At 40.7% G+C, this 16,219-nt stretch overlaps 1 protein-coding gene across 2 annotated transcripts in view; it reads right to left on the bottom strand.

Annotated features, from left to right (window-relative positions):
- fhip1b (FHF complex subunit HOOK interacting protein 1B) overlaps nt 1–15,815 on the bottom strand; it is a 39,200-nt gene extending 23,385 nt beyond the window's left edge. The window contains exons 1-4 of one of the 2 annotated variants that reach the window (XM_085135961.1): nt 14,219–15,815; nt 4,109–4,568; nt 1,723–2,127; nt 649–879 (exon numbers count right to left, since the gene is read on the bottom strand). In XM_085135961.1, the coding sequence (XP_084992087.1) occupies nt 649–879; nt 1,723–2,127; nt 4,109–4,237 (765 nt within the window). In that variant the 5' untranslated portion in view covers nt 4,238–4,568; nt 14,219–15,815. Of the gene's footprint in view, nt 1–648; nt 880–1,722; nt 2,128–4,108; nt 4,571–14,218 lie in introns of both variants that reach the window. The other variant, XM_085135960.1, reaches the window with a different exon arrangement.
- Between the last annotated feature and the right edge of the window lie 404 nt (nt 15,816–16,219).

The following is a 16,219-nucleotide window of genomic DNA, read 5'->3' as shown; positions in this document are numbered from 1 at the left end:
CGCTCTGACCGGCTTTAAAGGGTTAAGCTGTCTTATAATAATAATAATGATAATAATAATAATAACACCAGTAGGCAGTAGGGTAAAGTGTCTTGCCCAAGGACACAACGACCAGGACAGAGAGCCCGGGGATCGAACCAGCGACCTTCCGGTTACAGATACGCTTCCCAACCCCCTGAGCCACTTCTTTATCACTAAACAATAAAGTTTCTCCTAAAAACTGCAAACATGTGATGTTGGGTGAGTTTCTGGTTTTTTTTAAATAGGAAGCCTCGAGTTGAGACACAGTTGATAGGATGTAGATAAGGATGAATGGTCTGTCAGAGTGCATAGTCATCTCCTTCTCCTTCCATTATCGCACACCATCACTAATGCATCAGAATTAGACAGCCCGCACACACACTTCTCTCTTTCTTAGAAGCAGTGAGGGAAACTAAGTCAAGATCCAACTCTTATAATCTGTCCTTAACCATCACATCAATAAAGAATGGGTCATATTCACCATATACTATCCGGTTTTTAGACTCAGAGGTTTTAATTTGAGTCTGGCTTTGACCATACTTCTATCAATCACAAGCCAAATTAGCATTATTATGGTAAAACTGAAAAAAGAGAGAATGAAGAGCGACTCAAAAGCTCCTCACTCACCGGACAAAAGTAGGAGTTCTCAGCGATGTATCGCGCAACAGCCTCGTGACTGGCTGACGCCGCCATAACCAGCAGTAGTGCATCTCGCGCCTGCTGTCCAATGGCTCCATCTCGGTGGATGAATGGCACAAGCAGGGAAAAGATCAGCAGGTTGGTCGAGCCCTGCTGGGCTGGTGCAGCCCAGAACAACATCTCTAGAACCACCGGCTGTCGGGCCATTGACACACAGATCTGATGGAGGAAAAAAGACACAAGAGTCATGAAACGCTGTTGAAAAATCTACTTTGGAAGTTAGTTATTATTCCAACTTTAGCACAGAAATGAATCACTAATCACTACAAAGGTTTCCTTTTATATGAAAACAGCAGGTCAGTGCCCCTTTCTGGGGAGTTAAAAACATTTCAGGGAACACCATCAATTATATTACTATTTATTTATGCACCACATTCACCTGGCTTTTGAAGTGGAACCCCTGCAATTAAATGGTACGTCTCCTGATCAATCAGTAACCTGAGCTGGACTATATTCAGCTAACTTTATTGTTTGGGGGAGAAAAACGCCACAGCGTGTGATGCTCTCATTTGTTGGTTTCTCAATCAATTGCTGCATGAAAAAGATATCAATCAAATTACATTTTAAGATAATAAAATCTAGCAAACAGCATGCAAACAGTAAATGCAGCAGAAGCAACAGCAAATGAAAAATTACTATAACTTCTATCTTCCTCGGCAGAGAGGAATAAAGAGCGCTGAGGCCTGTCGCCAACACCTGAGGAGAGGCAGAGGTCACAGACGATGCTGACTGAGTCACCTCCAGGAAGCCAACAGCAAACGAAAAATTACTATAATTCAAATTGTCAGCTTTCATGAAGAGCCACAGCTCAGCTAAGGTTTTTAATACAACAGCCAATTTTTCCAGCCTTCAATTCTCAGTCATCTCACATCCATTCAATTTTAACACAAAAAATAAAACAAAACTTGTGTGTCATTTGTGGGATGTCTACTATCTGTGAAATATATTTTGTTTATAGTGACTGCATACACACACTGGAAAAGACTGTAGGTTTGTAAGTACCTGGTTAAGCAACAATACCAGGCTGTTCTCCAGAGCTGAAGGACAGCCGAGTTCTGGGTCAGCACAAGCTCCCAGGAGCCTAAGAAGGGGGTGGAGAATGGCTGTGTGCTGGAGCAGGGGCTGCTGGGACTGACCGATAAGCATCTCAAACAGTTTGAGCAGTGCACCCTGGCTGTCTGGGTCCAAGCCACGGCGAAGGTGCCACTGAACCAGCCTCTCCAGGATATTCTCTGTGACCACAAGCTCCAGTATGGGCCCCATAGGTGGCACGCTGGTGCCGCTCTCTGAGCTCTCAGCAGGACGCTCCTCTGCCAACAAACATAACATCTGGTCGGTGTTGTTTCTCACTGCCGTGAGGTCATCGCTGGAGGATGAAGTCTCATGCTGCTCCAACACCCAAGATATCTGAGATAAGGAAGTAAGGAGTGTGTTGTAGTTTCATTGTTTTATCCAGTGGGCTTAAAGTGTTTGAGGTCCATGCTAACAGGACCAAACAAGCACAAACACTAGAACTGTAATGGCACGTGTGGGTATTTGTTTATGTAACACAACACATAGAACTGAATGTTATTCCACATTACAATGTTTCCTCAAGTCATGCAATTCTGCTTCCATGTAACTGGTTCATCCTTTAGTCCGAGAGGAAGAAATTCCCTTAAGGCCCTCCCGAGATATCGAGTCCATTAGCACAAACAGACGGGCAACCCTTAAACGTAATATCTCCAGCCATGGCTATTACTGACAACGAGGCATACAGGCAGAAAATACTAAAAACAGGTTAAAATACAACAGTGCAACACAACTCAGTTATTTTGTAAGATATAAAACGGCCTGTATTTGTACAGCGCTTCACGGTGAGAATATGTGGTCAAAAGTGTGTGAGAGCAAAATGATAAGCAGAAGTTTAATTGGTCAGCATGACTACAGCAAGAATGAATTTGCAGATCTGGGCCCATGTTGAACAGATAAGAGCTGCAGATACTGGATAACATCACGAACTACATTTAGGTGCACTTCTGTGGCTCTGTTGCAATGCATTTGCAACATATCCACTTATGGCTGGTGTCTGCTTCTTCTACAGTGGAATATAAATGCATTTCTCCATTATGACAACCGATCCTTTCAAAGAAAAACTCCCTGACAGGATCGGACATGTATATAGCTTTAGTGAGTCTCGCCAAAGAAGGAGCGGGTTTGCAAAGTGCACACGCCCTGCAATCCCTGGGAAAAACAGAAAGTAGATAATTTCTCAGACATCTTTTGTTGCCTCAGATTAGTTTCAACCGTCGGGCAGTGACAGACCTGTGTAACCTATAAACGTTCAGTAGGTAACTGGACATCAGCCAGCGAGTTTACTTCTCTCACTGACACAATGAAGGTGTGTGAACACATAATCATTCACTAGAACAAAGACAAAGCCTTCAAATCACACCAAAAAGAAAAAAGATTAAAAGTAGAAAATTTGATCAATCACAATAAATTGGATTTATTATAATTAACTCACCTGTGAGAGAGAGAACGTTACTTAGGCGCTGAAGAAAATTTTAAAAAGCAGTTTTTAACTTTGATTCTGTTTTGTGACTGACAAAATTATTGTTTAATTTTGAGTTCAGCTTTTCTTGAGTTTTCACTCTGGGTAGGAAAAATAATTTGCCTCAAATTGTGAAAATGGGACAATCTTTGTGCAAAATTAACTTTTATGTGTTGGTTCAAACATTGATGCTGTAACATCAAGATAACATTTTTAATTTAAAAAAAAAAAAAAATCAGTACCAATATAGACCACTGTGGGCAGGGCAGGAACATCAAGCAATTTTTATTATTTATTATTTTGAAGCCACAAAAAGTCGATCAGTAAGCAGTAAGGCTGCTCAAATATAGCAAAAATCATCATCTCAATCCCCAATATAGTTTAGCCTCAATTACTTAACATGGTTATTAACTAACTTAAAAAATGTCCTTTTAAAGGTTATTTATTTGGAATTTAAATACAATTGATAATAAACACAGGGTCATCTGGTAAAGCGTTAAGCAGAAAGTATTTTTGACTGCAAAGCTCATCTTGCAAGAGCAACTGGTGCATTGCCTCCACTTTGGTATCTCTCCAGAGGTAGACGGGCAAAAACAGCCCCAGGGTCATTTGGGGACCTGCAATGCAGCCACGGCTCAAGCAGCGGAGAGCTAAAGACAGCGTTTGCCAACTTTTAGTAATTCTTCCATGGGTTACATGTGCCTTTTACTTTTTTAAGATGGATTGTTGATCAAGAGATGGGTCCAAGCTTTTAGGGAGGGGTAAAAACATACCAGTATAAAGGAAAGACAAGAAACAAGAGCTTTGGAAAGAAAAGAAACAGAAAAAAAAACTGTGTGTGTGTCTTAAGCTCACCTGTCTCCAGTGGTTTTCAAACACCATGAGACAGGTCTCTGGGTCTGCAGTGCAGGGGCTGGAAGGGGCGGCACTCCGGCTCGACCGACTCCCAGAAGCCCGAGGGTTTAACCTGCTCAGCCAGCTCATAGTGAAACCAGCTTAAAGCAGACCAAAGGTCACTAAAACTCAATGACGTCGAGTCTAACAGAAGGCAAAGGAAATTATATGGGAAAACAAAAGGAAAAGAAGTGGGAGAGAGGAAGTGCAAAAAGAAGGGCAGAAAGGGAAGGGAAAGTGTATCACAACAGAGAAGAGGAGAAAGAGGTCGGCTGTGCAGGCTGTCAATCCCGCTCAGTGTACATCTAGGAAAAGCCTGCTGCTGCTGCTGCTACAGAAACGTTGTGACCCTGTCCTCCTCGTAGACCCTGTCATCCAGTCTGAAGCCAACACCACTCCATAGCCGGTCAGGACTGGCAGTCTCTGTGTGAACAAAAAAACAAACAAACCCAAAAACAAAACATTAACATCATATAAACCTGGAATAATAACAGCTTCAATCACAAACTTGCTATTACTAAAAGATCTCATTGCATTTCTCTTAATGTGGACTTGAAACATGACAGAATAACCACTAGATTAGAGTGGGAAGTATGTATGTAAGGCAACATGGATACAAGATTCCCTGCCTCACTCGCTGTGGCTCGGGAGGCAGCGTCCATGGCAGTAAGCTACCCCAGGACCCCACAGATCTTTCAAGAAAGCCAATATACATTCAGAGGAATGACTTCAGGTGGACATTGTTGATAAAATACAGATTTATAAATGACATTATGCATATGGCAAAAACTACAAATCACCTTTCAATGGGATCATATCAGCCACAATGTCAGTGAGTGTTCAGACCACACATATTACTCTTAACCCTTTAAGACCTACCATAGAACCAAGTCCGCCAGAGCTTATATTATTTTTTTACATGCTGTGGAGCCATTTTTGGGAGCATTTCAAGTTGCTATACATCAATACAACCATTACAGCCCAGATTTTAATAATATGTCTGCATTAAGTGCATAGTAATTACATAAATTGCAAAAATGTACAATAAACTACAAAAAAAAAAAGTAAAATAGTTTGTTTTTTTAACATATATTTCTAGTTAGAGAAATTTAAGAGGCTTATCCCTCAAAACTGTAAATACAAAAAAGTTGCACAAAATAGTTTCCCACCACAGGAAATTTATTTTGAGTGTCTTCATAGTTTTTAAAATACACCATTTTTTATAAACTGCAGGAAAAACAAAAATAAATATTATAATGCAAATTTGCAAAAAAGCAGCATCTGCATCAAAATAAACTATTTCCAGCAGTGCAATATGAGTCCTAAGCATCCCAGAAACGACACAGAAAGTCATAAAGTCAAACATAACTTTTAAAAACACCAGTATAGGCTCATGAGGCCCTGATGGTAAAAAACTACATTTCTGCAAAATGACGTCACTTCCGGTTTCGGGCAGGTCATGGCGGACATGCGATAGTTCATGCTGATGGACGTAGGAAGTGTTACAAACAGCTGATCGGATCGGCAAAGCGTTTTTCTGGAATATTATGTTTTTGTTGCTGCAAGTGCTTTTTATACAGTTTTTGCAAAACTATATGTGGAAGGAAACTGTGACCGAGGACAAGCTGATGGCATAAGATGTAAGTACAACTCCTCCGGTTTCATATGCAAAAACAATTATTGCGCTAGCTTACGTGGTTGCAGTGCTACCGGGATTTAAAAATAGTTACGCAAAACAGAGCGTGCCCGCTCTGACCGGTTTTAAAGGGTTAAATAAGAATAAATAAAAGCACAGCAATTATCTGAAATGTCATTAATGATTTTGCCCAGTTACACTGAGGTTGAAAAGGTGAGTAGCTCATGGTTGGTGCCAAGCTGTTGCATGTGAAGTGTGTAACATTTTGTGGATAAGTTTAGAAAATTATCGCAATGGAAGAAAAGAAAAGTAGAAAGAGCCGCAGTAAAAGAATTAACAGTTTCAGAAGGTTTAACTACACACCATTTCTATCAGTAACATTTCTGCAGTATCATACTGAAAACGTTAATCCTCATAACACTTGCATGGACTGAGCTCATGAAGGAAGGGAAAGGAAATGTTTTTGCTTTCCTTCATTTTCTATTACATCAAAATGCTTTAAAAAAAATGTCCATGTTATGAAAGGACTGTGCAGTATCAGTAGCTGCTGTGTCCATTTGTCGTCAGTATTTATCACTGGCTGAACACTGCACTCAAGAACATCTAATGCAATTATATACATATACTATATTCCCAAAAGTATTTTGTCATCTGTCTTCACTCCCATATGAACTTGAGTGAAAACCCATTCTTAATTGACAGGTTTTAATATGTCATCTGCCCACCATTTATAGCTATGACAGCTTCTTGTTGAAGCTGTTGATATGTTACAGTGGTGAAAAACCCAGGGTTGGGGCATGGCGGAACCGCGACCGGGCCAGCCAGGGGAGGTTCTGACCCAAATGGTGGCCGAGTTCGTGCCTACCTCTGCACCCGTACCCACTTCTTGGGTGGGAGCGCCTGCACCTGTTCCACGGAGGAAGGCGGATGAGCAACCTCCACTTACACCACCTGCTCATGCATCTTCTCGGCCTGAGCCGATGGACAGCGTGGACAGCATGTGGGAGACAGCGTGCTCACCCAGAGCCGGAGGCTGGCGCCAGGGACAGAGCTGCTCGGCTGGGGCCAGAGGCCAGCATGTGGTCTGGACCCGCCTCGTTTTTACCAGAAGCCAGCGTCTCTATTAGAAGCGAGTGTGAAAACGACAACTGTAATAAAGTGCGCTGAAAAATGCGAATATGTGGTCGGGTCTGCCATACATATGCTACAGTGTGCTTATTTGACCATTCTTCCAGAATAAAAGCTGTGAGGTCAGACACTGATGTTGGACAATAGGGCCTGGCTCACAGTCTCTGCTCTAATTCATCCCAAAGGTGTTCTTTTGGGTCGAGTTCAGGTTTTTGTGCAGATCAGTCAAGTTCTTCCACACTCACACTTCCACACCGCTCATTTAATTCTTTATCGACCTTGCTTTGTGCACTGCGATGCAGTCATGTAGGAACAGGAAGGACCCATCCCCAAATGTTCCAAAGTTGGGAGCATGAAATTGTCCAAAATGTCTTAAGTAAGTAAAATTTATTTATATAGCACATTTCACAGATAAAATTCACAAAGTGCTTTACAATAAGATCAGACATACAAGTTAAAATTAATTAAAAGCCCGTTTGTATAAAAATGTCTTCAGCTGCTTTTTAAAGGAGTCAGTAGAGTCTAGACAGCGTAAAGACAACGGCAGAGAGTTCCACAGCCTTGGTGCCTAAAAAGCCCGATCCCCACGTGTTTTAAACCTAGTACGTGGGACCACCAGTAGCCTCTGACCTGAAGACCTAAGTGCTCGGGATGAAGCATGAGGTTTCAACAGGTCAAAGATATACTGGGGAGCTTCACCGTGCAGAGCTCTAAAAGTTACAACTAAAATTTTAAAATGAACCCTAAAATTTACAGGCAACCAATGAAGAGAAGCCAAAACTGGAGTAATGTGTGACCTCTTGTTTGTACCAGTTAAAAGTCTTGCCGCTGCATTCTGTACAGACTGAAGGCGATCCAGAGCTGATTTGTTGAGACACGTAAAAAGACCGTTACAATAATCCAAACGAGAAGAGATAAAAGCACGAATCATCTCAACTTCTGCCTTTGACACCAGTAGTCTGAGTTTAGAAATGTTTCTTAGATGATAAAAACAGTTCCGGACAAGTTGTTTAGAGTTTTTCTCAAGAGGCATTGAACTCACAAATATAACACCTAAGTTTCTGAGACTCGACTGAAATGAAGGGTCTAAAAAACTGATATGCTGCCTAATTTCTTGGTATGCAAAACATCAAGAGTTCCTTTTACTGGAAGTAAAGGGGGTGAAAAACATTCCCACGCCATAATGCCCCCGTCCGCCAAACTATACATTTGACACAAAGCAGTCAGACAAGTACCGTATTATTCGGGCTATAAAGCGCACTTAACATTCTTTAATTTTCTCAAAAACCCACAGTGCGCCTTATAATCCGATGCGCCTTATGTATTAATTCTGGTTGTGCTTACTAGCCTTGAACCGATTTTAAGTTTAACATCCGGGCATCCATGAAAACAGAATTTATTACATTTAACGGAGTAGAAGTTAGCAGGAAGCTAGCGGAAGTTAGCTCGCTAGTTTCGCTAGTTACCTAAGCATGATATAGCATGTTCTGACTGAGAGATTTCTGAAACAAATTCAAATGTACAGCTCTGCTATCACTTCCAACATAAATGAAGACAGAAAACTAAACAGCAGTGACGTTTGTAGAGCTACTGAAGTTGGGCTAGCTGGTATATAATGATGTGTTACGTGATCGCTAGCGACACAGCTATGTTAGCATAACATTAGCACAGTGAAGCTGGAGGATGAACGCTAACTTTTTTCCGCTCGATAAAAGTTAAGGTGAGGGTTCCCGATGGTTAGGGACAAATTAAATCGCATGGCAGGATGCTGTAAACGGACCAAACCTCAGTCAGGAGAACAACTGAGATAATTCACAATACGAGGTTAGTCATTAATATACTGCAACAACATGGGAATAGAGCAGCTGCAAGAGAAGTCAACACTAATGAATCAATAGTACGGAAGTGGAGGAAGCAAGACGAATGAGTTGAGTAAAGTTTGACTTATCTGACTGTTTTGTTTTGCTTAATGCACCTTACAATCCGGTGCGCCTTATGGTCTGAAAAATACGGTACCGTTTTCCTGGCAACCACCAAACTCACTCATCCACTAGACTGCCAGATGGAGAAGCATGATTCGTCACGCCATTTTCTGTTCTCTGTGGTAGCAATTCTGCTTAATTTGTTAAATCCCTTATCAATATCCTTAATCTAAATGTCATTCTGCTGTCTTAAGTCATCCAATAGACAGAAACCCTTTCTGTGCTTTTACGTGCATGCAAGTAATCAGGTTGTGCTGTATTCGGTTTCCTCAACTGGTTAAGAACAAGAGGTTGAATGGTATAAAATGCACTCCGCCAGTAAGTGGGATATTTGATATTTTCCTTCAGCGCCATCAGAATTTAATAGCTCCAAAAATATCTGCCAGGAAGTAGTGCACTTAGTGAGTTATTGTAAGGATTAGTGAGAAATAACTGAACAGATGGTTAATGATGGATTTTGCTGCTGGAAGGGAGGGGGGAGGGGGATGTTTGTTCTTTTACTGTTGTGCAAACCTACAGTGCAGAACTTTTGGCACTCAGACTTAAAGTGTAAATATCAACACTATTGACTCTTGCATATACAGCGCTGTGCAAATGACTTGACCCACCCCTCATTTCTTTCCATTTTGCTTAGAAAATTAAAGACAGTGTTTGGCATTACAACCTTTATTCGTCAACATAGCCTGAACCCTCCTGGGCAACTCTTGCATGATTTCTTCAAGTTATCTTCAGCAATAGTCTTCCAGGCTTCTAGAAGTGCATTCAAGCTTTTCTTTGAGTGCCTTTTAATTAGATCTCTGTCAAGATGATCCCGCGTTGCTTGAGAGATGTTGAGATAGACTCTGGAGGGGTCAGTCCATGACTGATAGTTTTCCATTGTGCGTTTTTCTATCCAGGTATGCTTTTACTGCATTAGCATTGTGTTCGGGATCACTGTCATGCTGAAAAACAAGTCATTGCCAATCACACACAGACCCAAACCATGCCATAGCCTCCACCGTGTTTTACAGATGTCTGTAGACTATTACTACGGATTCATGCTAATATTTATGCTTATGATAGTATCAATATAAGGACTCCCAAATGTCAGCATACTATGAACTGCAATCACCATTAAAAAAAAGTTCTGGGTTTTGTTTTGTTTTTATTATATGTGTGAGCAAAAATATCGCTGTTGCAAATTTCCTTGAAAAACTGTTATATAATATTGAGACTACATTGAGCACCCCTAACAACAATTTGACCAAAACCTCCAAATTTGGATTCATCGCTCCATCAGATCTGTTGCCATGCGTTTTCAGTCCAGTTCTTGTGTAATTGATGTACCTTAGTGTTCTCTCCCCCTTTCCCTTCCTTAGGAATAACTTCTTGACAGCCACCCTTCCACTGAGACCATTTCTGATGAGGCTTCAGCAAACAGTAGACGTATCAACTGAAGTGCCAAATGCATCGCTCAGGTCCTGTTTTAGGTCTTTGGATGCCCCCACCCCCTCCACCACCATTTTTAATGACTTACTGATCATTTTCTGCAGATAGTTAAGCTGTTCCTCCAGATGTCCAGTGCATTTGACATATTTACCAAGCCGACATACGCTAAGTTATCAACCAATAGCTCGTCTGAAATCTCCTTGTTGGTGCAAAACATGCTAAACCTGTTGAACTGTGTTATCATTGGCACTTTTCATAGATTCAAAGAAATAAACAAATGGGAACAGATTATGTGTTTATGTGACAAGCTGCTAGTAATAAAGTGCCTAAAGACTAGAGATGGCACGATACCACTTTTTAATGTCCGATACCGATTCTGATATCAGAAATTTGGATATCTGCCGATACCGATATGAATCCGATAAAGCGTATTTTGTAATCAATAAAACTGTTTTTTTATAAATATCTTGCTGCATTTTGTATAAGTTCATACTTAAGTTTTAAAAAACAAGAGACCGAAGCTATTATGTTATACCTGTATGCAAAAAATACACTCCACCCAAAACATTTTATAGTTCAGCAACACTGATCGGTCTAATAAATTTAAACCTACACCATCCTCCCTATTCTGGTATTTTAAAGAGTACTTAGTAGAAATATTAAGCAACCTAACTAATAGGGTTGCCAACTCCCAGCAAAAATATTAGAGGGGGGGGGGGGGTTCCCTTGTGGTGGAACCACCCCCTGCCCTTAATCGATGTAATCTTTAATTTAATGCAAGTGTAAAACAAATGCACAGAAATCAATTATTTTTCTACAATAATTAAATAGATTCAACATCTTTCTTCAACAGAATTGCAGACTGCACAGATGGTATCTTCCCAAAGGGAAAAGTACTATAGCTTACTAGGGTATATTAGACTTAACAGTTACTATATACAATAATGGATTTCTATTATAATCGGATGACCACTTTTGTTGTAAGATTCAGATAATTATTTATTCAAAGTTTTTAAATGACGTAACAAAGAAAAATATTTCTTTGTGTCCCCCTTTCCCTGTTAATGCCCAACCTGGCCCACGACAAAACTTTGCTAGACCCGCCCCCACAGTTACCAGCTGTCAGCTACGTAGAAAAGGTGGTGTTATTTGTCTCTCAGAAACAGTTCATAACTTCCTTTCAACTCATTCATGTCACCTAAAAGGTAAACCTGTTTCTCCATCACCTGTTCAGCTCTGATGATTCAGTAAGGACATCTCCTGGTTTCATCTTCATGTTTCCCTCTCACCACATAACCAAACCGACATCATGACCAGCAGCTTTACAGCTGTGGCTCCAGCAAACATCAGCTGATACTAGAAATTAATATTAAATCAATTCTAACAACAGCTGATCAAGCTTAAACGTGCTGCTGTTATTTATCCGCTGGTCTCCTCTTTCTAGCGCAAAGTAGGCAATAAACAAACAAGAAAGACGGGACTTGTGGCAGAAAAGCCGATCAGCTGATCATTGATCAGTTACATGTTTGAAATAATAACAGGAGAGGAAGGGGGAGTGAATGAGAGAAGTAGATGCAACTGCGCAGCAAAGACAGAATAACTCCAGCTTTGTGTCTATTTTTTAATTCTAGCTGAATTACTGGACAAATCGCTTCCTTTTCACCTCGATATGGATCTCCGATGGCCAGTCCAGCTGTGGCTCAATATATCAGTTGTTAAGCTTAACGTGGAAATACTATGCAAACATTCAGGGATGAACTTACACACTTGCTTTACTTCTCTGGGATAGTTTTTGCCAAGATGAAATGCTGCAGTTAGGAAGCATGTAGCGAGGCTCCAAATGCTCCAACAGACCGCTGACAGGTCTCGCAGACAACAGCCGCTCTATCACGTGATACATACTGCTCCGATGCGCCGAGCTGGGTTACGCCAAGTAGCGCGTTTTGTGAGGTGATCGCGTGATACTTCGGCTCAAATTACATTTTTTATTTCTCTCCAATATCCGATCCAGTAATTTAAGTCAGTATCGGACCGGTCCATCTCTACTAAAGACACAATTTTATCCCACCCCCCCATTGTTTTTGGTGTGTAACACTAGTTTATCCTTTGAGTTAAGTGCTTTGTTTAATCCTTGAATGGTCTGGACTGAAAAAAGGTGAAAAAGCAGCCAAAGTCCAAAGAAAGACTTCAAAAGATCTTAAGAAAGTCTGACTCCTTGGAAGCAAAATGTAAAGAAATGAATCCTGGCTCAAGACATTTGCACAGTATTGTATGTATTTCGTATGGATAACATCCCTTAGGCTTGATAAGTTAGTAAGTTCACTTTAACTGAGATACATAAATGTTAAAGTAGATTTCAAACTTTGTTATTGTGGCCACATGATGTGGACCAACATCACATGAACTGGACTTGGATCACACGCAAGTAAGAGGTCTACCAACGTCATGCTCAACTTCCCTAAATCAATAACGCTCAAATGCTTCTCTTTTTTCTCCTTCACTCCCCTGATACAGAGTATTTACACACAAACAACAATGGAAAAGATGGGTTACTGTAGTCCACACTTTAATGACTCAGTGTTCCTTAACATCTGATTCAAACTTAATGACACTGCTTGAAAACTGCTTCAAATGCATAAATTCATAACGAGGATAAAAATAAGATGATTATCTTACCCTGAATGACGTTTAAGGTAACTGCTGATGCAGCTACTGTGCACCAGCATTTCAAAACTTTCTGACCCCGATGTGCAGGAAGTAGAAAATACAGTATATGGCCATTCAGCTTTAGTTTTATTTCAGGTCACACAATCATAAAATGTTTCAAAGTTCAACTAGACACTCCACTGGAGGGAGGCTGCCCTGATAAAGAGAAGTGTTTGTCAAAGCTTAGTCATGAAGAACACCAAAGCAGTCTTGACTGCTACAGTCTCATAATGCAAAGTCTAAAGGTCAAGACCTATTTTATACTAACTAAAAGTATTTATGTGAAAAACTTAGAGCCACCCCTGCCTTAACCAGAAATTCTCCACGTCCGCTCATATCCACGGGGACTGATGATAGTTACTGATAACATCTGTGACACAAGCAGTGAGCAATCATAGACAAGACATGATGACTTAAGGATGTCAGCGGCAACACAACACTGCTTTTTGTTGGCTTAAGTACCAGTGGTTCTGTAGGTGGTGTATGTGCCAAGACAGCAATTCATCTGGAACTGAAAAGGGCGGCATACACCTACAAGTGTTTTTCTCTATCCTTACATGTTGAAGAAGAAGAGGAAGGATGTCAAAGAGTCATAAACAATATAAAAGATGGATGTAGCTTCCATGTGGCCAAAATTAAGCCAATATGGGAGGCCTTAAAATGCATTCTATCTGAAGGCCACCAGATGGCGATAGCTGTGGTTGAACAAAAGACTTCCAGTCCCGTAAAAGACTACAAGAAAACGGCTTTCTGTCTCAACCTCTGTAAACACTTTGCTGATGGGTTTATGGGGTCAGTTACACATTTAGGGTAAAATAAAGTCTTGGTCATACCGTATTTCAAAGATGGAGGCCTGTCCATGCCACAAAACTGCACACTCACTAACTAATGACTTGTGACTGACAAGTTGTTAGCCACACAATTTCACAGTCAGACCAGCCCTTCCTCGTCATCTGGGTTTTTTGGGTTTTTTGTCTTTTTGCAACCAAGGTGGCAATGGCAGAAACACTCATCTTGAATCTTTAAAACAAACACTGAGGTTATGTTGTAGTAGCTGTGATGATCGACTTGCATACGGTTGTAATAAACTTGAGTGACATGACAGCTGGAACAGGGTTTTATTGAACAAAACAGAAAATGATTAGTCATTGTTTATCAACTTTCCCTGCAGTGTACTAACTAGTTAACAACTTACAATTAAACCACTGCTTGACTCTTCCTCATCAGCGGCTCAGCTATGATGCACACTCGTGCCTCTGCCACTGCCTACTGCTTTTTCTGCAAAAAGCATCAATGCATATCAGAAAAACATGTATCCTATATCTTTAACTGTGACAGGCAAATATTATTAAATCAATACATGAATCAGGTTGTAGAAACAAAAGAATACTTTCAGTCTGCAACCACCATCATTTTGTCTGTTATAAAAAATAATATATGAATGTGATTTTCCTTTGCATAATCCAAAGCTTTTCTAACAGTGCAGACGTGAACTAATAAGACACCCGGAGGAGCGTATGCTTATTTTCTAATACTGATTCATCTGTTTTTTAATCACATATTTCCTGCCCCAATGTGGCACACTCATATTGACTCCTCTCTAGATCAAATTTAAATAATCATCCATCACTGAAGCTATAGCACCGGTAAATGTTCACATCTGGGAAGTTGAATCGAGCAGAATCTGGTACATTTTGCTTGAAAATGACCCAAAACGCCAAAAACTGAAGTCGTTACAGATGCTCTTCTCTTTATCTGAAAACCGCAATTTTATTCTTACTCTTGGAAGGCTGAAAGATGTGTCTGAAAATAGTTACACGTTAACTTTCTGTTAAGATGGTGAAATTATTATCTAAACCCAGTGAATAAAGATAAACCTAGAGAGTGTACGTTCTCAAACAGACAAAGGCTTTTCTATTCAACCATGATTTAATCTGTTGATGCTTATTCGAGATCGGTGATCTACTAGTTATTCTGGGCACAGAAGTGACAGATTATTAGAGTTGTGTAGTTATAATTCCAAAGTCCAACACAGTCCACAGATCTAATTCAAAGTTCACAGGTAAGATCACAACACAAATCATCAATCACTGCAGTATTTGGGGGTCATGTGTCCCGTTCAATCTGACACACTGCTAGAGCACACACAGTGCACACACCAAATACTACGCCCTTTTCCCTAAACCGGTTGGTTTGTCATGACTTAGCAGCACTTGAGCTTTTCTGCACTAGATCTCACTTCAGCCAAGCGAGGCTCCTTACGCTGTGGTTCGACAGAAAACAACAATGTATTTCAAATGCAAGACGGAGGACCAAGCTAATTGACACTGCAAATATAATCAGCTACCTTAGAAATGCCAGCAACGCATATAGTTAATTTATGTAGTTGTCGTGCTGTTCACTTCACTATGAGGTCATCGAGAATCTGCCTACCTTGTGTGAGTCTCAACAGTTGTTGCGAGGTGGTGTTTTCCTTGGGCAGCTACCTGCTAGCTGGTTGCTAGCAAGTTAGCACTGGTATGCTGCTAGCGACTAGCTGCTGATGAATTCCACAATGTCAGAGCAGTTAGCGGTTTCAAGATAGGAGGCGACCAAAAGACAACCCGCAAGACAGACGACAGTGAGTCAGGGACGCTAAGAAATTAACCACTCCTTCACTGAGGCTGCTGTGCATCCTGTTAGCAACAGATAAACATCCCATTTGATGGTTTCTCAAACACTCTTCGCTTTCCCGCAGCCATCTTACTTTAACTCCGCCCACACGTCTTCTCTGACTCACAGCGACGCTGCCTCGCACAGCTGTATGAGGGCTTTAAAGTGCCCAGATTATATACACTGCGTGCTAAACACAACGCACAAAGCTGAAACTTGTGAAAAATCGCTTGGCACCATGTTTGACTTTGGAGTTAGTTTGCAGTCCTCACCTCTGAGTCGGATAACTGGTTTTATCAGTGGACCTGAAAGCTCCAGTTAATGCACCTTCAGAAAAGTCATGCAAATAAACTAAGCACAGGCAAATAAGGAGAGCTTATCTAAACGTAAAGACCCCCAGCAGTCAAATAAAACAGCGTAGCTTAAACATGGAAACATGGAAAGCAAATCCACATAGCAAATACAGAAATGTATGGAGGTTTTTACCACTGGGGAAAAAGAAAAGCCATTTATAAGTGTTAATTTTGTATTATTAGGTCA

The sequence above is a fragment of the Neolamprologus multifasciatus genome, chromosome 16 (assembly GCF_963576455.1).
Source record: "Neolamprologus multifasciatus chromosome 16, fNeoMul1.2, whole genome shotgun sequence".
Classification (NCBI taxonomy): domain Eukaryota; kingdom Metazoa; phylum Chordata; class Actinopteri; order Cichliformes; family Cichlidae; genus Neolamprologus; species Neolamprologus multifasciatus.
Note: the sequence above shows the minus strand (reverse complement) of the source record. Positions and strands in the feature narration are given on the sequence as shown.